Genomic DNA, 23,891 nt, shown 5'->3' with positions numbered 1-23,891 from the left:
AGCAAACGGTGTAACCCAGGCTCTCGAGAAACAGAACTCCTACACTGGTTTTCAAGTAAAGAAGGAAAACCGGTGGCGTAGGAAGACGCTTTATTAGGTCTTTCGCTCAGACTGGGCCGGGGAAGGGGGGAAGGAGGCACGCCTGATCTCGCTCCAGCCGCCGTCCTCCAGGTGACCCAGGGCCTGGGCCCAGCTGCCCCGCCAGGAAGTGCACTTCCTCCCCAGCCGGGGCGCCCCATGCAGTGGCTCTGAAGACCCCGCCCAAGCTTTTGTCGAAAGGGAGCACCGAGCTCCTCTTGATCACGGTCCCGCCCTGTCCTGGGGCTGATGCCACTAAACTTCCCCTGAGGTGGCCCGGGCTCCTCACCTGGGCTTGACCCGGCACGCCTCACTGTCCCTTTGCCTGTCAGCGGCAGGACTGAAAGGTCCGCGGCCAGCGCCCCAGAGCCACCGTCCCACCCCCCCCAGAGAGGCTCCGACAGGAAAGCCTGGCCGTGCGGCTCAGCTCTGCTGCTCTGGCGGCGGCCTGGCCTGGAGTCCCAGCTGGCCCGCTCTGTGGGCGCGGAGGCGGCTGGACATCCTCTGTATCACCAGCCTCTGAGCCTTCAAGCGTTTTCGGAGCTTCTCGTTTTCCTTCAGAGTCAGGAAGAGTTTTTTTTTTAGGGCATCTAAGTCCAAAAGGGCGTAGCTGTGATCGGACGGCTGTGCGGGGCTGGCCGGCTGACCAGGCGCCCGGCTTCCCTGCGGTCTCTGCGGCGAGACCTGAGGACACAGCGCGTGAAGGCGAGGCGGGGCCCAGGGCCGAGAGCCGGGGCGTGGCGGGCGGGGACACGGCCCAGCCCGGCCCTTGATGCCACAGCACCCCTGACGTCCCCACCTGCCCGTTCTACTCGGAGGGTCCGAGATCGGGGCCACGGGCTGTGGGGCTCCCACTTGGGCACCGGATTGCTTCGTTCTGTTTGAAGGGAGCCCCCACCCCCGTGCGGAGCCCGAGCGACCACCCGCTGCCTTCGTACCCGGGCCCCGCATCTTACCTGTTCTACGGGGCCGCCGGCGTGCGGGGGCAGCGCTTCGAGGGCGGCGTCCGTCTTCCTCCCCAGGCCACACTCCGCGGGCCCCGCCTCGGAGACCACCTAGGGACAGCAGGGCGGAAGCGGGCAGCACACCCGGGATCCCCTCACGCCGTCCCGGGGGACGGCCGCGGCCAGGGGACCGGTGCAAACAGTTAACAGCCAGCCTGCCCCTCGGGGCCTGGACTCGGACCCTCGGAAATCGGGCACGAGCCACGCCGACATGCTCGCCATGCTCGCAGTGAGACAGGAAGGAGGCCCGGGAGGCTCCGCCTCCCCTTTTCTAGGAAAACCTGGAATCCTCAACCCTGGCTTCTGCGGAGTGCGCGGACAGACCCCTGCAGGCCAGCCCCGGGGCAGGTGCTGCCGCGCAGTGTCCCCGTCGAGGCCGGGGTCCTGACTTGGGGGTGCCAGCGCGGACTCACCTCCTCCTTCTCCGGGTCCGCATCTGTACCCCCACCGGCCGGGTCCGTGTTCTCCCTCACCAGCTGCAAGAGACAGAGCAGTGGACACAGGCCCCGGACTCTGCTCCTGGGAGGCCGAGGAGACCCCGAGAACCCCACCGGGTGCCCGGCCGCGTGCATCTGTCCCCACTGCTCAGCCAGCCCTGAGTGTTCAAACGACGCTCTGAACCCGGCCCAGCTGTCATCACCACCTCTGTCTCTCTCTCTCCCCGAATCTTAGGTCAGAGGCCCATGGACAGGCCCCGTGAAGCCACAGACCGAATTCCTACGTGTCACCCCAGGGCCTGACATGCTAGGCGCGTGGTAGTAGGTGACTCACATTTGGCTCATTGAGTGGCAGCCACGTAGGAGACAACATCCCACTCAGGGCCTGCGGCCAGTCCCGGGGCGTCCACGGAGCCGAGCCACCGGCCACGGGGCCAGAACCAGCTGCCCACGCTAGCTTCCGGCCCCAGGCACGGACAGCACCCAGGGGCAGGCTCACAGACGTCCCCCGAGCTTTAAACTGTAATGTCACTTCAGGGGCAAACCTTTTACCACAAACGCGTGCGAAGCTGTCAAACTCCCATCAGCGACACGCACTGACGGAGAAGGTGACGGATCAGAGGGCACAAAGTTTGGGTCAAGCAAAATGACGAAATTCTGGACTCTGCTGCACAAACATCGTGCCGTGGTTAACAGTACTCTGTTGTACATTCAAAAGTTTGTCCAAGGGGCGCCTGGGTGGCCCAGTCGGTTAAGCGTCCGACTTCAGCTCAGGTTGTGATCTCATGCTTCGTGGGTTCGAGCCCCACATGGGGCTCTGTGCTGACACCTCGGAGCCTGGCACCTCCTTTGGATTCTATGTCTCCCTCTCTCTCTGCACCTCCCCCTGCTTGTGCTCTCTCTCTGTCTCAAAATTAAATAAACGTTAAAAAAAAAATTTTTTTTACGTCTGTCAAGAGAGTAGATCACACGTTAAGTGTTCTTACCAGTCAAAATTGAATATATATCAAACAAAAATAAACGGCCTTCCATGCTGAAATAACAAAAAAAACAGACACGCATGGAGAACCTGCTTTGTGGGGCGCCTGGGTGGCCCAGTCGGTTAAGTGTCTGCCTCTTCGTTTTGGCTCAGGTCATGACCTCGGGGTTCGTGAGTTCGAGCCCCGCGTCAGCTCCGTGATGAGCCCGGGGCCTGCTTGGGATTCCCTCCCCACCCCCACCCCCCGCTCATGCCAGCTCGCGCTCTCGCTCTCTCTCAAAATAAACTTGAAAGAAAGAGAGAGAGAGAGAGAGAGAGAGAGAGAGAGAAAGAGAGGAAGGAAGGAAGGAAGGAAGGAAGGAAGGAAGGAAGGAAGGAAGGAAGGAAGGAAGGAAGGAAGGAAGGAAGAAAACCTAGTCTGTTCAGGCCATAGTCTTGGTGAAACAAATCCCTGCCCTCAGCCGAGTGCGGCAGCTGATGGTGGTGCCCGAGGGAGCCGGCCCAAAGGGAAGGAAGGCCAGTGGGGGCAACGGACACGGCGGCTGGAGGTCCCTCCAGGGCACGTGAGGGCAGAGGCCCCGACGCGGGGCTTGCCGGGCTCACGGCCGCACACGGGCTCACGCGTCCTCACCCCGTAACTCCCTTCCCTCTCCCTCCCAGGAGCAGCCGCTGCACGCGTAGCGGTTGGGTGGGTCGGCCTCGGCTCTGCTCCGCCACAACCCTGCCTTCCCGGTTCACACAGGTGCCCGCTGTGCGGCCCACACTCCGGGACACCTCTGGGATTTACGAAGTTCAGTATAATCCCCCTCGTGGCCGCGACGTCCCAAGGTCCGCGAGCTCTCTCCTGAGCCGAACCTGCACGTCCCGCGCCACCAGGCACGGCCCTTCGGTGTCTCGCCGGGAAATCAAACTCCGGGTGCACAGGGCCCGCCTCACCCGGGAGCCCCACCCTCCAGGGGCTCGGCAAGCGCTGCCCTCCCCCCGCCCCACCTCCTGGGTCTGCAGAGTCCACGTGCTCTCGCGACCACCTGCACCTCCCTGCGACACCACAGGCCCCGGCCGGAGGGGGCCTGCCACAGCCGCGTCCCCACTCGCCTCCCCCAACAAGCCACGGTCTATCCAGGCCCGGCACCATCCGGCCCCTGCCACCCCCCGACCGGCCCGAGCTGATGCTGTTCGTGAGCGTGCCCCCCAGTCCCTCTCTCTCTACGTCTCCACCCACACAGCCCCTGACCCCCTCCGCCACTGCATCTGTGGCCACCGTCGGTGCCCTGGCCAGAGCTCTCAGCCGGCGCGGGGGGGCCCCTGAGTGGCAGCGGCACTGCCCCCGGGGCCTTGACCACAGCTCTCAGGCCCCGTCTGGCCACTCTGTCTGGCCACTCGGAAGGAAAGGACTAGGTCGAGGGGCACCTGCGTGGCTCAGTCGGTTCAGCATCTGACTCTTGATTCTGGCTGAGGGCATGATCTCACGGTTCATGAGTTCGAGCCCCGCATCTGTCTCTGTGCTGAACAGAGCCCGGCTGGGATTCTCTCTCTCCCTCTCACTCTCTGCCCCTCGCCCCGCCTCAAAATCAACTTAAAAAAAAAAAACAACAAAAGGGTGAGGTCTGAATGTAACACAGCGGCCACCCAGCCCTGGGAAGGTCCTCACCGTGCAGCCTCAAGCCCAGCACACGTGAAACACATCGAGGACCAAGCTTTTTGGCACACCCACCAGTCAGCTGCTTCAACAGCTTCTGGTCGCAAATATATATATATATATATTTGTTTTTAAGTTTTTATTTATTTTTGAGAGAAAGAAAGCAAGAGCGGGGGAGGGGCAGAGAGAGAGGGAGAGAGAGAATCCCAGGCAGGCTCCACGCTCACTGCAGAGCCCGATGTGGGGGCTCAAACCCACAGGTCATGAGATCACGACCTGAGCCGAAGGCGGACGCCTGACCAACTCGGCCACCCAGGCGCCCCAAGCGTGATCCATTTTTAAAGGGGCTCCAAACTGCAAATTACCTAAAGCAAAGGTCACGGCCAGTGGGGCCCCTGGGCTCTGAACCCTGGAGGCCTGACAGCACTGTGCTCGCTCGTTCTCAGCCTCCACCTTTGCTGTCCCTACAAACGCCCCCACCCCGCGTGCTGGGCCGTCCCCCGTGTGCTCACCTGCGCGGCGTCCTGAAAGGCAAACACTGTGGGCACGGCATTCTGCTTCAGGTTTTTGCGGTTTCCAAAGGTGCTGAAGCACTCAGGTCGGAAGTGCTCGGAGCAGATGACCGTGTGCTGCTTGGGCTTGAAGTTGCCCCGGCCAATGTTCAGCACCCATTCCTTCAGCAGCTCCGGGCGGCTGAACGGGAACCTAGGAGGCAAAGGAGGGAGACAGGAAGGAACTTGCAAAGCTGATGTGGGCCCTGTAGACTTCTGAACTCTGAAAAATCCCACGAGGTATTTTAGCAGACAGCTTGGAAAATCCCATAATCTCACTCTGTTAATCCACATCCAATTTCTGGAGGTTTCTGTCAGGGCCGGTTATGGCATCATTAGGAAACCTGGGGCCATGAACGTGGCCAGAAAACCTTCTGACGGTATACTTGCAGGGTGAGCCCATGTGAGCTCCCTCAGGAGCCTACCACGTGCGGCCCTGCCCCGGGCACTGGGAGGGAAGAATGAATACGACAGTCCCACCCTCATAGAGCCAACCTTCGAGAATAGGAAAACAGACGGTAAACCAAACAGATCTGGACTGTGTAGGAATAAAGAGTAGGAAGTGGTCAGGAAGGCTTCCTAAGACGTGAGGTGATGCTGTTCGTGAGCGTGCCCCAGTCCCTCTCTCTCTAAGTCTCTGCCCACACAGCCCCTGACCCCCTCCGCCGCTGCACCTGCGGCCGCCCTCCGTGCCCTGGCCAGAGCTCTCAGCCGGCGCGGAGGGGGCCCTGAGCGGCAGCGGCACAGCCCCCGGGGCCTTGACCACAGCTCTCAGGCCCCGGCTGGCCACTCGGAAGGAAAGGACTAGGTCGAGGGGCACCTGCGTGGCTCAGTCGGTTCAGCATGTGACTCTTGATTCTGGCTGAGGGCATGATCTCACGGTTCATGAGTTCGAGCCCCGCATCTGTCTCTGTGCTGAACAGAGCTCGGCTGGGATTCTCTCTCTCCCTCTCACTCTCTGCCCCTCACTCCGCCTCAAAATCAACTTAAAAAAAAAGGATAAGGTCTGAATGTAACACAGCGGCCACCCAGCCCTGGGAAGGTCCTCACCGTGCGGCCTTTGAGCAGAAGCGGAAGGAAGCAGGAGCATGAGCCCGTGGATATCTGAGGGAAGGGCTAAGAGCAAAGGCACCGGGATGGGGCTGTGGTCAGAGGCAGGCTTGGCTGGCAGGCGGGCAGTTGGTGGGAGGGGGGTGGGGGCTGTGGGCAGACGGTGATGGCAGAGGGAGGGCACCTGGTGACCGGGACCAGGATGTCAGCAGAGGGGTGACAGGCAGGCAGAGCTGGGATGTATTTTGAAAGCTGTGTGGCAAAGGTTGCCTGTGGGCCATAAAATAAAAGAGAAGGAAGGAGTTTCATGGATTAAGATGGGAGAGGGAGGTACTGTAGAGGGGGAGGGGGCAGGTTTGGGGGACCAGAATTTTGGTTCTCTATGTTAACTGTTAAACGTGAGGCACCTCTTACATGTCCCCGCTGGAGTGGTGGGGGACACGTGTCAGAAGGTGTATGTCAATGTGGGGGCCATCCCCATGTAAAGGGTGGTAAAGCCATAAGCCTGGGAGAGATCGGAGCCCTGGGGAGTAAGAGGGAATGGGGAGGGTACAAGACCACGGCCCTCACCCCGAAGGGCTCCAAGGCTAGTGTTGGAAACGAGGAGGACCCAGCAAAGGAGTCTGAGAAGGGACACTGTGACAGAGGAAGAGGTCATGGGGTGCCCTAGAAGCCAAGTGGGAGAGTGTCACGGGGGTCTGCGGTCAGCTGGGCCAAATGCTGCAGATGAGGATGGCCGCCACCAAGGGCTACTGGGGACCTGGCAGGGCACTTTTGTGGGAGTGGCCGCGGCAAGAGCCTGAATGAGTTGGAGAGAGAATCGGAGCAAGTCCACTCCGGCGTAAGCCCGGCTGAAAGGAACAGATACGGGCACGGGGAAGACCTGTCCCGGCAACGTCTACGGTGACGTGCTTGAAATGGCCAAAAACCGGAGGCACCCAAATGCCCTTCATTGTAGAACAGGTCAATTCTGGTATATTCGTTCAGCGGAGCGCTGCTCCAGACGGAGAGGAAGGCACCGCGCTCCATGCGGGCGGCTCACAGCCAGCGGCGGGCAGAGCAGGAGACACAAGAAAAGCACAGTGGAGTCCACGTGTGAAGTTCAAAACAGCCCAAAGCGCCCCACGCTGACAGATGGCAGGATATGGGTCACCCCTGGGGATGAGAGGGAAGGAGGGGAGGGAGGGGGTGCGGCTGGGGGTTCCCTAGGGGCTGGTGAGATTATGAATCACAGCAGTGACGCCACGTTCACTTCGTGGAAAGGGCCGGACTGCAGACGATTTGTGCGCTTTTCTGTAGATGTTACGCTTCAATAAAAAGATTTACTTTGAAAAGGAAAATGATAATAGGAAAGGAAGTGGGGGCAGAGTGTGCCCAGCTGGCCCCGGGGTCGTGCTCGAAAGGCAGCACAAACACGGGCAGTGGCTGGAACCTGAGCTCTCTTGGGCAGAGAGCCGGTACCCCACCAGGCCCGACATGCTGCGAGCGCGGCGACAGACCCCACTCCCCCGACACCCTGGAGCGTTCTCACTCCTGCACGCCACCCTCCCTTCACGACAGGAGGTCTGGCCAGGGCTAAGAAGGGGCCAGCTCAAGGCAAACCCGATGGCCGTCACCATCACTCATTCATTTGGAAATGCATTCAGCCAGTACACACTGAGCACCTAAGCTCCAGGATGCACCCGCGAACAAGACCAAGTCCCGGGGACGACAGGCACCAGAACTGCAGAGGGTGCTAGGGGCTGCGGGGCGCGGCCTGGGGAGGGGCGGCCCACGCCGGACCCCTCTGCTCGAGACCTTCCCGATGCGCCTCTCCGACAGGTTGCTCAGCCTCTCCGACAGTCTCCCCACGCGCCGAGGCCGGCTAAGGCGGCACAGGGCCGCCGGTGACCCCGCCGGTCCCCGGGCCGCCGGCCCCTCTGCGAAGGGCCCCGCTACACGCCCTCGGGCCTCTCCGGCTGCCGGGCAGAGGCTCCGGCGTCCCCGCCCAGCGCGCCAGGCCTTGGGCTCCGGCGGGGGGTCGCGGCCGGTCGGACGGGCGAGGGGTGTCGGCGGCCGGGCCCCCGCGCCCCACGGCGCCCCCGCCCCTCACCGGTGGAAGGTGAGCTGCTTCCTGCGGCTGCTGTAGCGGTTGCAGCACTGCCGGGCCGCGCACGACTTCGGCATCTCCAAACACCAGACCCAGGTGCCCCTAACAAAGATGGCGGCGTCGGGCCTGCGGGGCGGAGCCAGAGGGCGGGGCGGGGCCTGCGGGGCGAAGCCTGGCCTGCGGGCGGGGCGGGGCGGAGCCGGCGGGCAGTGAGGGGACCGTGGCGAGGCGGGGCCTGCAGGGCACTGCCGGGCCCGCGGACGAGAGCTGGGCTGTGGACGGGGTGGAGCCAGGGAGCGGGGCGGGACCGCCGGGAGGCGGAGGCAGGCCTGCCTCTGTTCGGCTCCTGGGCCCGCCTCGCGAGCTCTCTCTGCCGCCCGCCTCGCTAGAGTCAGGTGGGCTCCGGGGTGCCCCGTCAAGGGGGTGCGCCCGGACCCAGCTCAGGCCCGACACCCCAAAAGCGCCGCGGGTGCAAGTTCCACCCATTCGCGAAAAAGCCCGTGGTCCTTGCTTTGAAGAATCAAGACACACCCACCAAACAGCCTTGGACACCTGGAAACCAGAGAAGGGCTCGCGGCCCAAGCTGGCCAGCATTTCTAAGGTTTTAACAGGTGTTAATAACGTAGATTTGGGCTGCTCAAAAGTCACTGGAGGTACTAGTTGACCACCAGTTGGGTCTCAGGTTAGAGGTAGGCAGACACAGCGGACAGAAGGAGCAGGCTATGGGGACCCCAGAGCGTAAAGGGGCAGGACGAGCACCCCTGGGAGACTGCAAACCCACTTGCATAACCTCACGGGAGGCTGCAGTTTTTACAAAGCAGGTAGCCACTCACGGGGATTCAGGCTGATGCACACAGTGTGATGAAACGGTGAAAGCTATTCACACTGCGGTTTGTTTCTGGAGAATTTACTAGAGAGGTATATGAAGCATTGTGGGCACTTTTCGTCCTGCCAAACCAAACTCAGGCTTCATCTCCCCAAGTCTCTGTGTGATCACCGTTGGGGGGGGGGGGCGGGGGTCAGCCACAGCTACGCCCTTCAGCACAGAAAACAAACACCTGAAGCTAGTCAGGAACCTCAAAGTAGCAATATATTTATTTACAAAATATACAGTTTCACAGAAACAGCTTCGCTTTATACACATAAACTTTATAATTACACAGAACCATGTAAACGATGTTAAGTGTCTGGCCTGGCCAATGCCAATGCGAGGGGCTTACTTTTGGGGTGACATCTTTCCCTCCCCTCCCTTTATCAGCCACCAACCAGGAGCCCCTAGATGGGCCATGCCTAATTTGCATAAAGCTGATTGCAGCTGCCCAGCTCAACCTAACACAAAAACCAAGGTGTCTTGACTTCCTAGACACCACCCACAGGGATAGATCGATCTGTTAAAAGAACAAAAAGGAAACGAAGGAAACAGATCAAAATGAGTATTAAGTACCTTCCAGAGGCGTCACCAGGCATTGAACCTTCTAAAAGCAATACAGCAATCGCCCAGGCTGGTAGTCCCACTGTAAAATCACACATATTCTTAAATGCACTTTTAAAAGTTTGTGGAGTTTTAAAAAAAGAAAAAAAACCACTTTGGAACTTTGGCTATTCTCATGGTGAAGACACTGGACAGGCAATGTCATGGGGCAGATCTTTGGCAAATTCCTCTCCGACTTTTCCTGGACGTTTGCCCTCATCAGAGCCAGACAGTTGTCTGGGGAGAAGGTTGGTTCTAAGCCCGCTTCTCACCATTTTTCTCTACAGCAGAACTTCCCCCTTGGGGATCTTCACAATAAACTAGGTTTCAGAAACTATTTCTATTTCTGTGTTAATATGCGCAACAGAATACAAAACAAAACAAAAGGCAGTTGGCTGGTGAAGCATGAAAGATACTAGCACAGAAAATGGGCTCTGATTAGCCAATTCGAGTTCAACCTCCCCCCACTGTGCCTAAGGGAGAGAATACAAATAGAGTCCCCGTCCGTGGTGGCCCCACACAAGGGTGCCACATGGAGACAACCCCCCCCCCCCCACAGAGAGACTGGGGGGGTCCACCCCCACTGTAAATGTAAGTATGACCCACCAAGCTGGGCATCCTTCCCTTTTCATGCTTCACAAGAAACAATGTGTATGAAAACACACCCATCCATTTACAAAAAAAAAAAAAATTTTTGAGAAGAGTGTTTGAACTGCTCAAGAGCACTGTCAACTTCGGAGAAAGCGGAAGCCTTCCTCTCCCTCCAGGCCCCAGAGCCACCCGTGTCCCCTGCCCTTGAGCAGAGCCCTGTGGAGCTGCAGGCGCAAACTCCCTGGCTTCTCCAGAGCTGGCCTGCACAGGAGTCTCCCCAGTCCAGGGTCCTGATTCAGATCTAAGGAGGTCTGCACCGTCCAATGGTATATTCCTGGAGACCAATGTTACCCTATCACTCACACACCAATTCAAACCAAAAAAAAAAAAAAAAAAAAAAGACTTCAAATCCTAACCTTGCCCCGTGAAACCAGCGGGCCAGCCTGTGTGAGAGCATACTGAGAATCAACCACAGGAGAGGCCTCCCCCCAAGTTTTCCTTACCTCATTATGTAGAGGAACACCATTCCCCAGTGACTGCCTAACCTTCCTGCTGCTACTGGAGTAAGGTGAGGGAAAGAGGAGGACCGGATCCAAGGGCCCTCTCGCTGGAGAACAGCTTGCCGGGCACCCCAGGACCTCATCCACCAACTGAAAAGGGCACCCAGGCAGAAAACTGCCAATACTTTTGGCTATATCGTGCAAAAAGACAGGTTTTTTACATCGTGCAAAACAGGAAACTGAGTTATGAACACGGGCCACCTCAACCCCCCCAACCAACCCCTTTTCCACCGAGAAGTGGCCACATACTGTCCCTTTTAACAAACAGAAGGAAACCTAGGGATCGTTAGCTGGCCTCCACCCCGGGGCTCCTCCCAGAGCAAGACCAGAGGACTCTAGCTGGCAGCCAGCAGTGGGGGTGGGGGTGGGGGGGGGTGAGGGGGGGACAGCAGCAACCACAGCAGGGAGAGAGGGCAGACCACGAAGGTTGGGGCAGCTTGATGGTTGCTGTACAGACACTTATGGTCAAAGACTTACACTCGAGAGAAAGCTTACACGTATGGCTGTTCACTAACAGGCCCGGGAAACCGAACATCTCCTCTCCCGAGACAGCGGAAGCGGGTAACAGCTCGCACCCGTTCCCAGCGGAGGGAGCTTGTTAACAAAATGACAGCAAGGGTTCACCACTACCACGTACCCTCCTTTTCAGCTGAACCAAACCCACTGTACTTGAGTGTTGAGTCCACCTCCACTGCAGAGAACACGGCTCTGGCAGCAGCTTTGGCCAACGAGGATTTTATTCAGTCACTGGCTATATACAGGGTATACCTTGGACAGCCTGTCCTTTTGCTTAGGCACCTGAATGGCAGGGGTCTACCCACACCAGAGCTGAGAGTTCTGTGCTCAACTAAGAGACGGGCCAAAAAGCCCATCGTCCCTTCCGATTCCTCGCCCGTGGTCTCCTCGCGCACCGACAGTCAGTCCAGAAACAGTTTCCGTGAGCCCATCCGAGAACGGTTGGAGCGGCGGATGTCGAACTTGGAGTCCCGGCACTTCTGGCAGACAAACACTTCCGGAACATTGGATTTCCGGATTTTCGCACAGGACAGGTGAATCCAGGTGTGGCACTCGTTACACTCAATCATAGGGCGGCCGGCGAACGGTTTCATGCAGAAGCAGGTGACGAGGTCCCAGGAGTCGTCATCTGAAAAGGGGAGACACATGTAAGGGGAGGGGAAGAACCTTCCTGTGACCTCTCCCCATCCCACCCGCTCCTCCAGTGGGTCCAGGCAGCTGAGCTGCAGTAAAGCCCGATCTTCACCAAATGCACGGACTTCAACTTGCACTAAGGGCAGGGCTATCAGACGGGCAGGGCCCTCGGAAGTGCTCCCCTCTCTGAAAGCGGAGCAAATGCGTGAACGAAGCCACTGAAATGTGTGGCACCAGGAATTAGCCACGAGAGGTGGACTTAGAAGCTAGCTTATTTTTGTATTTGGAGGCCTGTCCCGGAATCTCAGCTGTCTCCAGCCGCAATCACCCCCTCCCCCACCACTTCCTAAACACCTCAGTGTCCACCTTCTTCTCCCTTCCTCCCCTAGAGATGGCGGGGCACACTCTGCTGTCCCACTGCCAGGAAGGGACCGTTCCAAAACTGCTGCCTACACCCCCTGCTCTTCGGACCACCAGCCACTCGCGTGGCACTCCTCCGGGGACCACTCACCCGAATCCACCATTATGTCCTCATCATTGCCGGTGCTGTCCTCGTCCCGGAACACCACCTGCTTTCCCTGCCGGACAATAGTCCGTTTGCCTTCAGTCTTTATTTCTTTGACCTGATCAGGTGACACTGTGACACAAGATCCGCTGGAAGGAGTGTCAGAGTCCCAGCCCGAGCAGGGGTCGCCGGGAGCCTGGGGGATATCCTGCAGGGTGGGACTTGTGGGGGTCTCTACATAGGGGTCAGCGGCTTCCAGCTTCAGCAAGCTCCCCATGTACCCCTCCTTCACAGGCACATCACTGTCCCTCCGCTTCCTCTTCTTCTTCTTCTTCAGCTTGTCCGTTTTCTTTCTGTCCAGCAAGAAGTTACTGGGCTTGGCTCGCTGCAGGAGGCTCGGCTGCAGGTGGCCAAAGCAGCGGTCAGAGACCGGCAAGGGTACCGCGGACGCCATGTCGGTGAAACCAGCGTCCCAGCCGTCACTGTCGATGGTACCAGCGGTGCTGTTGGCAGGGCTGGGGCTGCTCCTCAAAGGGAGCTCCTGAAAGGACAGAAGCACAGGCGTGGGGTCCGAGTGTTTCGGCCGGTCCCCGGCAACAAGAGCTAGCCACAGGCAGAGTGTCCGCAGCCGGTCAGGCCTACAGACCAGGGCTATCAGAACCGTGACCTTCTCGGCTCTCACAGGCAGTACTCTTTAGGAATGGTGTCATGAGCACTCTACCGTGACCTTCCAGATAGAATGTTAACCCCCGAGGAGGAAAACCTTCTCTTGCTGAACCCTCAGCCCCTGGACCAGAGCCAGGAACTCATTCGATGCCCAACAAGTATCTAGAAAAGTGCCAAGGACACCCTCTGAAAGCCCCTTATCTTTCCCCGATTGTAATACCTCCTGTCTGTTTGTCCTCCCAAGGGGTGTATTTTTTTTTTAATTAAGTGAATTTAAATTAGTTTTGGGAGTTTCCTGACACTCTTCTTCAAAACTGGAGACATCCCCCCAAATACTGCAAAATCAAAGTAGGTAATCATAGCTCCAAAGCCATGAGCTAATCTCTGTGGTTCCTTCAGACCAGTCAAGCATTTTATTTACAAACAGTGGCAACATTCTGCGTGGTACAAAAGACACACTTATCCACGTCCACGGCAAACAGAAGTCATAAGCCAATGCTGGACTCTGACCTCTTAATAAACTTTCCTTTCTTTTGACACCTGTATAATACAAGCTTCAACACTATGACCATGGTGGTCCTCAGTCCTGCCCGTTAGTTACTTAGCAAGGAGAAAAGAAATCCCTTAAAACACAGGGGATTTGGGCCACAAGTCCCTGAAGACACTGTAACATGGTGTGCAAAGCAAGTGGAGAGCTGCTCACCAGAACAGTGTAGACCGGGCCTAACCGTCCGGCTGAACCCCAGGCTCTGCCACTGTAATTAGCCTGGAACCCAGGGCGAGGAGTGCCCCAGCGTCTTCGTCTTTAAAATGGGGATAAATAACAGCACCTGTCTCATAGATCATAAAGACCAAGAACGCCGCCCGGCCACTGTAGGCACTGCATCTGCACCGGACATTCAGAGCGGGCGGACAGGAAACATGTTATTTGCAAGCAAACGCTTAAAGTTTATTAAACCATTTTTAGACAAGCCTATGTTTTCTATCTGAGTTTTAGAAACCACCTCCCAGACAGGTCTAAGTTTCCTAGAAAGATTTCTACCTGACAGCCGTCTGAAGTCCCCCCACCCCACCCGTTCCAGACCCCCACCCTGCCACTGGCTTCACTGCCAGCAAGAAGGGTGGCCCTGAAGATTACCTCCTTCGGATAAGGAATGTAGCCAGCATAGGCCAAGACAAAGGTGCAGAATTTGTTGAAATCCTCCACAGTCCTGCGCCTCTTGTAACTGGGGGAGCACTCCTGTTAGCAGGCGAGAAAACGGGGTGTGTTTGAAAGTAGGCACTTGGAGATGGAACCACAGAAACAAAACTAAGCCAGCTGGAGATGTTCTCGTCAACCACTTGAAAATACACGGTTAGATTTACAAACACTCCAGAAACAAGATAAGGTAGGTTTGGGTCCGAGAAATAGCACTGTACTCAGGAGGCTGAAAGAAGGGTATTGTGGTGTTTTGCCAAGGGCAAACACTGGGGCACTGGTGGGCAGATAACAACATGCGCAAGAATCTATTTCTTGTGCTCCTGTGGCATTTTCCAACATTATCACTGTCTGCAGACCTATCAGGAGCTCTAATAACTGTGTTTTTGCTACAGATTTTCCATTTTGAAAATAAACTCCAGCTGCAGCTGTAATCCAAATATTTTTAAGTGATTTCAAAGTCAACTACTTCTTACCCTTCAGAACTCAACTCAGGTCTGACCCCTCCCCAGCCAGGGAGGAACTCCTCCTCCTCCTGGGCGCTCTCCTCCAGGAGAGGCCACTTCCGCTCGGCCCTCCGCTGCTGCAACACCCAGCGTCCAGGGGGCCAGCACCCAAATGCTCCCCGACTCAGAAATTAAACCAGGAACGTTGTTCCTAGGCTTAACTTGCAGGAAGAAGAAATACTGGATGAAATACTAGAGGATTTTGGCTTGTGTGTCCTGTCTCCATTCAATCTAGAAACGTCCTTAACAAAAAGGGGTTTTCTCCCGAAAAAGAGCAGCTCGGGGAGAACGAACCTTTATTTGCTAAAAAGCAAAACAACTCTCCTTAATTTTGGTTTATTCGGCTAGCTTATTTACCGAGATTTCCTTCAGGCATTTTAGCACCCATCCCAACCCCATCCTTACGTGCTCAGCTCCCATTTCCAGAACCCAGGGACCCCCTACCCTGCTAGGGTGAAAGCGGGACAGAAAGCTGGGGGGTGGGTTCCTGGACCCAGCCCAGCCCCTCCCCAGGACGGTGGGCCCAGAAAGCGGCGCGGCACCGGCGCGCCGCCCGCAGGTTTCCTTCCAAAGGCTCCGCTTATTTTTTCAACTTGGTTCTAGCAGACCCCCTCCTCCCCCCCGCCCCCCCCCCCCCCCCCCGCCGCTGGGACCCGAGGGGCGCGCAGGTCGGCGGAGCACCGGCCTCAGAGAGGTACCCGGCATTTCCTGCGGCGCAGAGACCCTGCCCCCATCCCCGGGAAGCACTGACCGCCCGCGCTCCGGCCACGGTGGGAGGGCCGCGGCCCTCGGCCCTCAAACTCTCGGGGCGAACTTTTATTTCGGCGGGGAACGCGCAAAAGTGGGTCAGGGGCCTGGACGCGGAGCGCAAGGCGGCGGCGCCCTCGGGCCCGGGGCGGAGGGACCCGCGCCGCCCCCACCGCGCCCGCCCGCCTCGCCGCCCCGCCGCCTTTAGGAAAAGCAGATGGCGGTGCGGCCCCCTCCCCGCCCTCCGCGGAAGCCGCCCCCCGCCGACACTCGGCCCCGGAAGGTGCGGGGCCCATCCCGCGGGGGAGGGGGCGCGGGAGGCCGGGCAGGATTCGGGGTCCGGGGCTGGTGGGCCCCGCGAACCCCCAAGGCGGCGGCGCGGCGAGCCAACGCGCCCGCCGCCGCCTCCCCCACCCGCTCGAGCCGGGACCCGCACCCGAGCCCGGCGGACATCGGGAGCGAGAGGGGACCGAGGCGGGGGCGCCGGAGGGGCCGCCCGGGAGAACCGAGGGCCGATCCCCGGAAGGAGGGGGAGCCGGGGCGGGGCGAGAGAGCCCGCGGCCGGGGGGCGGGGGCCCCGGAGGGGGAGGAGAGCGCGCGGAGGGTGGGGGGCTCGATTCGGGTGTTTGCGGGGGTGGGGACCCGGCAGGAGTAGGCCCCCGGAGCCGGAGGGGGCGGGGGCCGCGCGGGAGTCAGGGGGCGGGGCGCGGACTACCGGGCCCTGGGGATTAAGGGAGCAGGCGGGGGCGCGCGGAGCGGAGTCCCGGTCCGAGGGGGACCACGAGCCCCTCCGGGAGGGGGGGAGGGGGCTCGTCCGAGAAGCGGGAACGCGAGGCGGCGGCTGGGACCGAGTCCCCGGGGGCGGGGAAGGAGTAAGCCAAGCCGGCGGGGAGGGGCCGGGGGCGCAGACAGGTCCCGGAGCTACGCGAGGCCGGGGAGGGGTGGGCGCGGCGACCCGAGGGAAGCGGGCGCCGGGAAGACGCGGACGCCCGCGGGAGGGACGCCGAGGCGAGGGCCGGCTGGGAGGACCGGGCGCGGGCCCGAGTGGGGGGCGGGGTTGAGCGCCCAAGGGGGCGACGAGGGAAGGCCGGGGGAGGGGAGGGCGGCGCTGGGCCGGCGGGGGTCCGGCTGCGGGGAGCGCCAGGACTGGAGTGGGGGTGGTCAGGGGCGATCCGGACGCAGCCCTCACTCACCTCCGGGTGGAAGGCGGCGGCGCAAGAGTCGGAGTCCATGTTCAGGGTGGGGGGCGGCGGCTACGGGAGTGCAGGGGCCGGGGTGCGGGCGCCGGGCCGCGGAGCCGCTCAGGGCTGGGGGCTCCGGCGGCAGCGCAGAACGAGGGCGGACCCGGGAGGGGTCGCCCCGGCTGGAGGTGATGAGGGGTTCGGCGTGTTGCGTCCCGGGCTCTGTGCTCCCGGGCCGGCGGCTCCACGGCCGAGCAGAGTTGGCGATGCAGCTCCTGCGGCCGGCGCGGCGGGAGAGGCGGGAGAGTCGCTGCGGGGGGCGGTGGCGGCGGCGAGCGGGAACCCGACCCGCTCCCCGACCTGACGCCCAGTTCGGCTCGTGTCTCGGGAGGGAGGGCGGGAGAGCCGCGAGGGCTGTCGGGAGATGTAGTCTGTGGGCGACGGGAAGCCAAAGGCGCGGGGGCGGGCGCGGGGCACTGTGGAAGTAGTGGTCCCAGCTCCGCCTCTAAGGCGCACAAAGGCCTCCTCGCGGACTACAAGCCCCATAGAGCTCCGCGGCGACTGCCCCGTTTCTGGGGGCGGTGTCTCCGGGACCTGAGGCTCCGGAGCGGGGGAGGTGCGGAGGCTTGCTCCGGCTCGGCGGTGGGGGAGGGGCGGTGCGAGCGGTAGCGCCGCGGTCTCCGCGGGGGCGGGGGTCGCCTCGGCGGGTGGGGGCGGGGCTGACGGCTTTGGACCAGGAGGGCGGGGGCGGCGACTGGCGTCTCCTTTGGGACTTGGGGTTCGGGCCCCTTTGTGGGACCGTGGTCCCCGCGGCCCGGGCGGGACTGGGGGCGGCGGGGGCGACAGGCGCTGACGTCGCGGCCGCCCCTGGGCTCGGGTCGGCGGTGCGAACTTGTTTTCGCGGTGGGGGTATTCTGGCCCACTCCTCCTGTCCCACGGGTCCTGGGGCGGCGGGACCGAGGACCTCCTGGTATCTGTAGGATCCACTTTGGGGTGCCGAGTTACTGCGTTTTTAGAAACTGTGCTAGCATCATCGATGTTTTGGAAGATGTTAGCCTTAAATTAGATTTTTTTTTCTTTTTTCTCTCTGCCTCATCTTGGGACTGCCCCTGCTTTCTTACTTTAATGGCATTATCTTCTGAATATATTCTCACAGGATTACAACAGTGGGTGAGGGAGAAACCTAGTAAAGATGTTTGGTATTGACATTGATTTTATTGATATTTAATTGAGAAGTTTGCGGTGTTTAAACGCTGGACCGCTGAGTATTTTACAACTTTATATGTTGAAGGTTGATTGACATTGAACACTTAGTTGAAAATTAACCGCTCTGATAAAATTACCAGAGGAGGCCTGATCGTTCTTGAACATTTTTGATAAGCGTTTAAAAGAAAAAAGCCTATAGATGATTCAATAAATGTTTGGTAGCTTCGAAGACAAAGGAACTGTGTTAAAGAGGAGTGACATAAAATTTTTAATTTGAATCACAAAAACGACTCCTTGACTCACTAAATCGAAAAAGATGATTGGAAGAATCTCTTGCAGGTTATTTCTGCGGGAGTGAATGCTATGTTGGTTGACTATCACTATTGAGATTGTTAAAATAATTTCGAAGGAAACTAGTAGTTAAAGGACCAGGGTTTGTCTTAGAAATGCTTTTCTGAACCACAGTTTCCTAAATTCTAAAATTTTTATCGCAGTTCCTTTCTCAAAAAATGATAGTTTACTATTTTTGCTGTTATTTTTTAATGTAATTTCAGCAATGTCTTCCCGGATTGGAGAGAGCCACAGCGGCCATAACAAAATGAGGTGATCTAGGAAGTTAGATTAAAAACAGACGTTGAACTTGGCCTGTGGAAACATCATCAACAGCTTCTTACCCAGTTGTCACATTCAGGTGATTTAGCAGGATTTAGAATGCTAACTGATCACTATGGCCAGAGCAAATGTCCTGAGGTTAGCCAGTGTTGCCCAGGGTCAGATTACCAGCAGCAACCTGTTTTGCCTGAATAAGAAAAGACCGGGGCTCCTGGGTGGCTCAGTCTGACTGTTGATTTCCGCTCGGGTCACCATCTCACCATTTTTAGTTGGAGCCCTGCATGGGGCTCTGCACTGACAGCATGGAGCCTGCCTGGGATTCTCTGTCTCCCTTGCTTTCTGCCCCTCCCCACTCTCTCTCTCTCAAATATAAACACCTAAAAATTTTTAAAAAGGGCCAGGAAGGGATATTATTCTTTTGTTGGTTTAAAAGTGTAAATGCCAAAAAGAGTATTAATTGGAGGTGAAGTCCAAGTAAACGAAAAGGGAATTTTTTTAACTGCTAATTATTCCCATAGTAAATTCATAGAGTAAATGTTAATTAAATCCTCCTCCTGTTAAGAAATTGAAGTGAAGAACTTGTTGGTAATAATAATGGACTTGATAACAAAAGCCTAGAATTCAGGGATCTATATTGAATGGAATCACTCACACATATTAAGGAAAGAAAATTCCAAACCTGAATTGTGTCATGTAACAGGGATCATTCTTGCTCAGAATAGGTGTTCGATAGATACTTCTTGAATAACTTATTAACAAACAGTAGTTCTTGGTACACAGATATGACCAGTACTGCCTGATGTCTGCTTGTTTCCCCGCCTGCCACTCCCAAAAACTTCCTGGAGGACCTTCTTGGTCTCCTTCCTTTGATTCCTCTTAGAAGTTTAGCCCTCTGGAGGAGGTTTAGACGTGAATATTTACCTTCCCTTCCCTAGACTCAAGGAAGGATTATAATACCAATAATTGACCCAAAGTCAGTAGCATAATATGCACTTGTATTATCTCATCAATACACAGATTATGTGTATTTAGTACAGAAAGGCAGAAAATACAGGCAAGCACAAACACTGAAGTAATGTAGTTGGTTTGTCTAGTTTATTTCTCAGGTGTCCTGGTACTATTCCTGGGCTCCAGGGGGCAAATTTGGAATTCAAGGATTAATGCAAGAGCATTAGCCACAGTAGCCAGATACTAGGAGACTGTGATTCCTTGTTTTCTGCCTTTAGGGGAAAAAAAATTATTATTATACCTGCTGATTATTACAGTTATTTGGAAAAGAGGAAGAAAAAAGCCAACGTTAGCACAGGTTGTGACAAGTTTTAAAATACTAAGAATACCATAGTTTCCCAGTAAGTAACTTGAGAATGTAGTTATTTTAATTGGGTTACCAAATATAGCTTCACCTTTCTAAATCTCACGGCTATACCACATTCATTTAGGGAACATTCTGGAAAGCTTTCTGCCTACCATTCTAACTCAGTACCTGAGTGTGGGTATGAACATAACCAGAGGTTTCTTTCTCCCAAAATGACTTTTTGGTGGTTCAGCTTTAATAGAATATTCTTAGGAATTCGTGTGGATCTTTCCCATCCCGTTTTCTGATTTTTCTGATTTCCATCCCCAAGAGACCAAAAAAAAAGTAAAACTTCCTCAAAATCATCTTGTTTTTAACTTTTAGTACCTTGACCACTGTATGAATATATACATGTGAATAATCTTTTAAGTCATTAATAAATAATTTTTATACCATGTATTGTCACCTCTTTATATAGCGAGGGAAATAACTTATGCACAAATAAGTCAAATGAACTTCTCATACAAGGATTCATAGCTAACACTGTGCCGGATATTGTTTGTAAGTTTTTGCCTACAGGGGCACCTGGGTGGCTCAGCTGGCTAAGCCTCTGACTTCAGCTCAGGTCATGATCTCAGGTTTCGAGAGTTTGAGCCCCGTGTGGGGCTCTGTGCTGACAGCTCAGAGCCTGGAGCCTGCTTCAGATTCTGTGTCTCCCTCTCTCTCTTACCCCTCCCCAACTCATAGGCATCCTCTCTCTTTCTCTCTCTCTCTCAAAAATAAACATTAAAAAACTAATAATAAAAATAAACGTTTTTACCTACTGTATCTCATTTACTTATAATAACGTACTTAATAAATAGAGAATATTATAGCGTTCCTTAAAGGAAAGTTTAGTAAGTTCATTACAAATCACACTTGAGATGGTTCAGAATCAGTAAAGAATTGGGTGTACAATAGGAGAAAAGGCATACTCTCTTTTTAATGGTATAAATGTGTAAGTATGTGCTTCTAAATGTTCTCGAAGGAAAAAAAAACCCAGGATAACCGGCTTTTATAAAATGATCTCCATGACCTCTTGTCCTGTCTGCCTAAAATTAGAATTTAAATATCAAAATTGCATAGTTTAAATTTTTAGAAATGAAATGGTACCATTATTTGTTAAATCATATTACTTTCTCAGACAAAGACCATTTTCATGATATTGGAAGAGGTAAATTTTAAAAACTTTCATGGTTGAAATTTAATTTTTTTTTCTGTGTCCCCTGCCTCAGCAGCCTCCCTCCAGAAGTTTAATCTTGAAATACAAACATTTCCCCCCAAACTATGGGTTGTTGACTAGAGTTAACACCTTTCTCACTGAACACTAGTGTTTCTACCGTGCCCAGATGTGGAATGACATTGGAAGGATTTGCTGGCTCGATCATATATTGTCATACTTACGTGAATGAATTTCTCACTTTCCCATCTTGAACTTTTTTTTTTTTTTTTATTAATTTCGAGAGAGGGGCCCCTGGGTGGCTCAGTCGGTTAAGCATCTGACTTTGGCTCAGGTCATGGTCTCCCAGTTTGTGAGTTCGAGCCCCACGTCGGGCTCTGTGCTGACAGCTCAGAGCCTGGAGCCTGCTTCGGCTTCTGTGTCTCCTCTCTCTGCACCTCCCATGCTCATGCTCTGTCTCTCTCTGTCTCTCAATAATAAATAAGCATTGGGCACCTGGGTGGCTCAGTTGGCTAAGTATCCGACTTCAGCTCAGGTCACGATCTCGCAGTTTGTGGGTTCGAGCCCCATGTCGGGCTCTGTGCTGACAGCTCAGAGCCTGGAGCGTGTTTCAGATTCTGTGTCTCCCTCTCTCTCTGACCCTCCCCCATTCATGCTCTATCTCTCTCTGTCTCAAAAATAAATAAATGTTAAAAATAATAATAAATAAACATTTAAAAAAATTAATTTCAAGAGAGCCAGCAGGGGAGAGGGGCAGAAAGAGATTGTTTAGCAGTTTCCACACTCAGCGTGGAGCCCAACACGGGGCTCCATCCCACAACCTTGGGATCATGACCTGAGCCAAAACAGAGTCTATTAACCAACTGAACCACCCAGGTGCCTCCCCACCCCCATCTTGAACTCTTATGGTTGATCAGATGAGTGAGAAAAGGAACTAGATAGCATGCCTGGGTTAGTGGGTGATTCAAATTTCCAAACACAGCTGATGGGTCTAAATCTGTTCCTTTATTTTCTAACCACATTCCTATGTTGCCTTAGATATGTACACATGGCTTCGAATGCTCCCCTTTTAGGTCCAGGATATTAATAATATACCTTTTTTTCTCAAGAACTGAATTCTTAATTGTATTTTCAACTATTATCTCACCAAACAGAGTATGTCTACCTAGTACAGAAAGAGAAAAACCCAGGCAAGCACAAACAATGAAACCTTGCCACCTCAGAATATGTTACCTTCACAATTGCTTTGTGGGCATATGAACACAGACAACAAACTGGGCCATACTACGGGTAATCGGATTTTTTGCTCGACACAGTAGCACGAATATCTTATTCCAATAAATATATGCGTCATTATTTCTTCAGGACTTCACAGTAAGGCTGATTTGTTTAAGTACACAAAACTGGACTCCGTCCTTCACCAGAGCAACATTATTTGATTTATGAAAGCTTTGCTTTCTGCAAGGTGGACAAGTTCTGACCCAGAGGGAGTGTAGTACTTTTCCCTACAAACATCCCACTTCCTGGCTACTCAGACTCTCTTGTCACAAAGCCTGTGCAAGTAAGCTATTGGCCGGGCTCCTGGGCCCAGGAATGCTGCCGCTGCCGTTAATAGCTGTGTGAACAGTCCATCTATGGGCAACACGCAGCCGCCTGGGTACCTGAATGTTTTTTTTCACTCAGGCCTGTGCTTCCCATGCTGAAATTTGGACCAGACACATTCTCATGGAAAGATGATGAGATTCAAAGCACAAGAGAAAGCCTGCAGTTCGCATTTCAGAGATGGAGGAAAAACAAGATGTCTTCTCCAAAGGTTGTGCCCACTCAGCTGGAACCAAGAAATGACAGCAACCCCCGGGTGCCTGGCCCGCCCTGGGACACACGTGGGCGCGTGGGTGAGGCGTTCACCAGGAATGTTTCTGCGAGGCCCACAGGGCATGGGTGGGGGCTACTAAATAACAACCCAGGTTTCTTCTGAGAAGCAAAAGGACTGGAGTCTTTTCTAAAACCGAGCAAAGCGTCTGCTAAAGAAAAAACATGGCTTCCAAGGGAGGGAATTTTTTTCACCTAGTTACGTTGAAAGTGGAGTCCTGGTATTGTATTCACAGGAACCACAATAAGGAAGATTCCTTTCTTCACAGTCACCCCACAAGTGACTGTGACGTTCCTGAACGCCCACATCCCTGGTTTTCCAGGCAGTCCCCTGTCTGACCTTGAGCTAAAGGCAGTGTCCCCAGGCCCCTAGCGTCCCCTCTCCTGGAATAGGAAAAACTGCTGCTTTCACCGAAATTATTTACATTATTTATATTATTATAATTTTTTGGTACTTGAGCCTTTTGTTCAACCTAATAGCACGTTCTTCTGCATTCTCACGGCGGTCTCCTACCCTCAAGTTTTCTGCCTTCCCCCACGTCCACTTCCAGGAGAGGGGGCGAGGAGCCTGGGGGTCGAGCCCGCGCGGGCCTGCGCCCTCAGAAGGCAGCTCTGGAGCCTGAGTCTCTATGAATCGGCAACCAGAAGTGCGCCTTGTACGCGGACGAAAGTTAATGACCGAGTTAGTCAAGTTTGAAACTCCTGCAGGAACACAGTGGAGCAGATTCTTGGCGTCTGGCCCCGTGTCACTTACAAGTGCGCCAAGAAAAAACGTCACCTAAAAAGCTTATACTTGTTCAAGCCTTAGTCCTGAATTGTAAAAATCCTGTCTTTTGAGATCTGCCCGGCAATAAGGTTAACTAGCAACCCTCGGAACTAGTGGAATTCAAAACAAAATAAAAACAAAACAAGAAAAAGGTACTGTAGCGAGCCGCCCAGGGGCTCAGGGGCCGCCGACTGGGTAGGGAAGTCTGGCGCGAAAGGGGTGGCTCCGGTTCCGGGCGCCGAGCTCGCCCCCGCCGTCTTCGGCCCCGCAGCCCGGCCCGGTGCGTCGTGGGCGGGCCCTGGAGGCCCCCGACCCCGGACGGAGAGGACACACGACGCCCGGCGGGCCCGGCTCGGGCGGGGGGCCGCGGGAAGCCCCGTAAGGGCGCGGGCGGGCGGTAGTGACTCAGCCTCGGGCGCATGGGGCGGGCGGCGGCGCCGGGCTCGAAGGGGTTAAGTAGGCGGGGCCAGCGACGGCCCGCCCCTCCCGGTCCGCCCCCGAGGCCGCGGCGCCCGGCGGTA

General features: G+C 55.7%; 2 protein-coding genes across 5 annotated transcripts; both read right to left on the bottom strand.

Annotated features, from left to right (window-relative positions):
* Positions 1-284: 284 nt before the first annotated feature.
* On the bottom strand, positions 285-7,962 carry THAP3 (THAP domain containing 3). Of its 4 annotated transcripts, none has more exons than XM_053206383.1 (5): positions 7,831-7,962; positions 4,650-4,842; positions 1,472-1,558; positions 1,035-1,133; positions 285-762 (listed from the first exon to the last, which is right to left on the bottom strand). In XM_053206383.1, the coding sequence occupies exons 1-5, from the start codon at positions 7,902-7,904 to the stop codon at positions 502-504; spliced, it is 714 nt and encodes a 237-aa protein (XP_053062358.1). In that variant the 5' UTR covers positions 7,905-7,962; the 3' UTR covers positions 285-501. The 4 variants fall into 4 exon arrangements, with proteins under 4 accessions (XP_053062358.1, XP_026916349.1, XP_026916351.1 ...); XM_027060548.2 differs by having other exon boundaries at positions 1,496-1,558; XM_027060550.2 differs by having other exon boundaries at positions 285-633; positions 1,496-1,558.
* Positions 7,963-10,828: 2,866 nt separating this feature from the next.
* Positions 10,829-16,767, bottom strand: PHF13 (PHD finger protein 13). The gene is made up of 4 exons (XM_027060547.2): positions 16,414-16,767; positions 13,908-14,009; positions 12,110-12,644; positions 10,829-11,593 (listed from the first exon to the last, which is right to left on the bottom strand). Exons 1-4 carry the CDS (start codon positions 16,450-16,452, stop codon positions 11,367-11,369), a joined length of 903 nt encoding a protein of 300 aa, XP_026916348.1. The 5' UTR covers positions 16,453-16,767; the 3' UTR covers positions 10,829-11,366.
* Positions 16,768-23,891: the final 7,124 nt, after the last annotated feature.

The sequence above is a fragment of the Acinonyx jubatus genome, chromosome C1 (assembly GCF_027475565.1).
Source record: "Acinonyx jubatus isolate Ajub_Pintada_27869175 chromosome C1, VMU_Ajub_asm_v1.0, whole genome shotgun sequence".
NCBI lineage: Eukaryota > Metazoa > Chordata > Mammalia > Carnivora > Felidae > Acinonyx > Acinonyx jubatus.
Note: the sequence above shows the minus strand (reverse complement) of the source record. Positions and strands in the feature narration are given on the sequence as shown.